At 41.4% G+C, this 4119-nt stretch overlaps 1 protein-coding gene across 1 annotated transcript; it reads left to right on the top strand.

The window, feature by feature from the left end:
• Positions 1-706: 706 nt before the first annotated feature.
• Positions 707-1322, top strand: LOC107062495 (uncharacterized). The gene is made up of 2 exons (XM_015313163.1): positions 707-812; positions 925-1322. The coding sequence occupies exons 1-2, from the start codon at positions 707-709 to the stop codon at positions 1320-1322; spliced, it is 504 nt and encodes a 167-aa protein (XP_015168649.1).
• Positions 1323-4119: the final 2797 nt, after the last annotated feature.

The raw sequence follows: 4119 nt of genomic DNA, 5'->3' as shown, positions 1-4119 counted from the left end.
ATATAGAGATACATGATCAACATGCATATTATTTTCATGTAGATGAGGAACTGGATGGAAACCCTGGTACTATGACATCAGAAGATTGATAGGAGCACAAGAATATCCTAAAAATGCTATAAGCAAGCAGAAACGAACTTTGAGGAGGATGGCCAATCATTTCTTCCTTAACGGCGAAATTCTATATAGGAGAACTTCGGATTTGGGATTGCTGAGGTGTGTCGACGCTGTAGAAGCGACAAGGTGCGTCGACGCCGCAGAAGCGACAAGGCTTTTGGAAGAAATACATGCAGGAACATGTGGACCTCACATGAATGGGTTCACTTTGGCAAAGAAGATTTTAAGAGTTGGATTTTTTTGGATGACCATGGAGAGAGATAGCATCCGGTATGTGCAAAAGTGTCAGTGTCAAGTGCATGGAGATTTTATACGGGTTCCACCGAATGAGCTCAATGTGATGGGTTCCCCTTGGCCATTTGCCGCTTGGGGCATGGATGTTATTGGACCCATAGATTCTCCCGCATCAAATGGACATCGTTTCATCCTGGTGGCTATCGATTATTTCACAAAATGGGTCGAAGCTTCGACATACAAGGCAGTGACTAAGAAGGTAGTGGTAGACTTTGTTCGCAATAACATAGTTTGTCGGTTTGGAAATCCATAATCAATCATAACAGATAATGCGGCCAACCTCAACAGCGATCTTATGAAAGAAACTTGTGAAAGGTTTAAGATTGCTCGTCGAAATTCCACGGTTTACCGCCTACAGATGAATGGGGCAGTTGAGGCTCAAGAAGATTTTAAGGAAAATAGTGGATAGTCACATGCAATGGCATGAGAAGTTACCATAAGCTCTACTCGGTTATCGCACCACAATCAGAACATCAACTGGGCTAACTCCTTATATGTTGGTTTATGGTTCAGAAGCAGTAATACCCGCTGAGGTGGAAATACCATCTTTAAGGGTTATCCAAGAGGTTGGTCTGGACGAAGCAGAATGGATACGTAGCAAGAATGAACAATTGATGCTCATAGATGAAAAGAGGATAGATGCGGTTTGTCATAGCCAACTCAATCAAAACAGAATGACCAACGCGTTCAACAAGAAGGTCAAACCTCGACAGTTCACACCGGGGCAATTAGTATTGAAGAAGATCTTTCCTCACCAAGGAGAAGCCAAAGGGAAATTTGCACCAAATTGGCAAGGACCTTACATGGTTCATAGAGTACTCTCAGGAGGAGCGGTAATCTTAGCAGAAATGGATGGCAGAGTGAGCACAAAGCTAATCAATTCAGACGCCATCAAGAAATACTACATCTGAAGACCTCAAGATTAGCACTTATTTTGTGTACTTTTGCATTTTTGATGTAACAGAACTACGTATAGACCTGACTTCCCACGGTGGGGTACGTAGGCAACCCACATCGGATCTGGTCTCCCTTAGAAAACCCAAAATCGTCATTTCCATGTATTCGAACTACGCTCGACCTGAATTCCCTCGGTGGGATACGTAGGCAATCCTTGTCGGATTCGGTCCCTTGCATTTTTCACTTTCCTATTGTATTTGAACTATGTCATGACCTGATTCCACTTGTATACGTAGGCAGCTTGAGTCAATCTCGGTCACTACATTACATGTTCTTACATTGCATGTCATATTTTTCACTTTCCTATTGTAATCGAACTACGCTACGACCTGATTCCTCTTGGATACGTAGGCAGCCTGAGTCAGGCCCGTCATTACATTTCATATTTTTCACTTTCCTCTTGTATTCGAACTACGTTACGACCTGATTCCACTTGGATACGTAGGCAGCTTGAGTCAAGCTCGGTCATTGCATTACATACTTCTATTTCTCCTACTTGTATTCGAACTATGTTACGATCTAATTCCTATCTTGGGGATACGTAGGCAACCTGAGTCAGGCTCGATCGATGCATTGCATAATTTTTATTTTTATTTTCTTCTTTACTTACCCTTAGGAAACACTTCCTCATAGTTAGCGTAACCTCAGAATGTTGAAGAATATTAATCGTTGCAGTGCCTTCAAAAGAGCTAGGAAAGCTTCATCAGAAAGGTAAAAGCTACAGGAGGACTATGTTAGATAAAGTCAACAAAATGGAAAGCTCGATGGACTTCAGAACATGTCATAATCTAAAAGCGCTGGAGAATTACAATCTATACATATATATATATATACACACACCTAATATACATAGTATACTTATTTTCTGGATAAACAAGCTAATTATTTTCAACAATATTTTTCTACTCATCCACCTACCAAGTCTCTAGGTTAAGAAACTATGTGCGGTACTAAGAAGATGTCGAAGAATTCCAGTGACGAGGCTTCAGTCTGCGAGTCGATACAAATCAACACCCCCTCCCAAACTAAAATTTTCTTTGAGTGCAGGAACGCAGGAATCAAGAAAATAACATCAAGTTTTGGGGTATGACTAGACACGCCATTCGACTTCTCACAATCATGAGCCAAAATACTCTTTCCCTACTTTATTTTCCCGAAGTACTTCAACTTTCATCTTATGTCTTAGAATATTTCATTTAAATTTTTAAAAGAACGCTCAAGATCCGGATCAAGTGTTGAAGAAAAGAGGATCCTCGTAGGAAAATAAGATAGTTAGCTTTCTTTCAAAATAACTCCACCAACTGGAGCTTGTAATCTAACCTCATCAGCAACTCCGCCAATCGGAGACCATCATCTAACAGCTTCAAACTCCGCCAATCGGAGGCTGTATATAGAAAACATCGTCAAACTCCGCCAATCGGAGGCTGTACATAGCAAACATCGTCAAACTCCGCCACCCGGAGGTTGTACATAGCAAACATCGATCGAACTCCGCCAATCGGAGACCACATCGTAGTGACGTCACTGAAGCTCCATCGATCGGGGGCAGGCACGTATAGAAACGCTGTCACACGCCGACAATTAAATTTACATTAGAATCTTTACACAGCCGGATACAGGCTTTTACATTACAACAGCCCCGCCAGCCGGAGGCTTTACATTACAAGCATTACACAGCCGGATACAAGCTTTTACATTATAACACCCCGCCAACCGGAGGATTTACATTACAAGCTTTACACAGCCGGATACAGGCTTTTACATTACAACATCACCGCCAGCCGGAGGCTTTACATTACAAGCTTTACACAGTCGGATACAGGCTTTTACATTACAACAGCCCCGCCAGCCGAAGGCTTTACATTACAAGTTTTACACAGCCAGATGCAGTCTTTTACCTAACAACCGCCCCGCCAGTCGAGGGCCTCTACATTACAAGTTACTTTACCTACATCACACTTACAACACAAAAAGAGACGTCAACAGTCGTCTGAACATCTACACTCTACTCTTTACATTACTATTCAATTTTATAATTTTTTGAACCGCAACAGGTACTTTTCACCTTTTTACATGTTTTGAAGGACAACGCATTACAACGAGGAACTCCCTCTAAGCAGCAACTAGGGCAAGTTAGTGCAATGTCAAGCATCACTAGCTACGTCAAGGATTCACTCTCAAAACTCGACTCGACTCGATTTTTAGAAGTTTAGATTCAAATTTCACTTATAGCTCTTTCATGTCTCAGTTCATTGCAACTCGACACTGGGGCATCCTTTTGAAAATTCATCTATCTACCTTGAGTCTTCGGTAGAAATTGCTACAGAGCATTTCTCATTCAAGTTTCTTTAGAACTATATCTCAACCCTCTATTCGTGCTAATCTCTTCATACCTCACCACCAAGAGATTTCAGTATTACCATAATTCGATACTGGGGCAAATTTTTAATAAAAATTTGCTAAGTTCTCGAACTACATATGGCATGATTTCTCATGAAACCTGAGATATGTAGGCAACTCAGGAGCCAGAGTTCGGTCATAACTCCATAAACATTCTTGTCAAGTTATTTCTCAAAGTGTATTTTGGTGGGTCACCTAAAATTGGATTGTGTCAATATTTTTTTGTCCATGTCTTCTTTACTCTCTTCCATGGACAAAGAAAGGGGCTACTTGTTGACACCCAATTTTGGCTCTCCACATTCTTTACACAGCCGGATACAGGCTTTTACATTACAACATCACCGCCAGCCG

Source organism: Solanum tuberosum, unplaced genomic scaffold (assembly GCF_000226075.1).
Source record: "Solanum tuberosum cultivar DM 1-3 516 R44 unplaced genomic scaffold, SolTub_3.0 scf00235, whole genome shotgun sequence".
In the NCBI taxonomy this organism is placed as follows: domain Eukaryota; kingdom Viridiplantae; phylum Streptophyta; class Magnoliopsida; order Solanales; family Solanaceae; genus Solanum; species Solanum tuberosum.
Note: the sequence above shows the minus strand (reverse complement) of the source record. Positions and strands in the feature narration are given on the sequence as shown.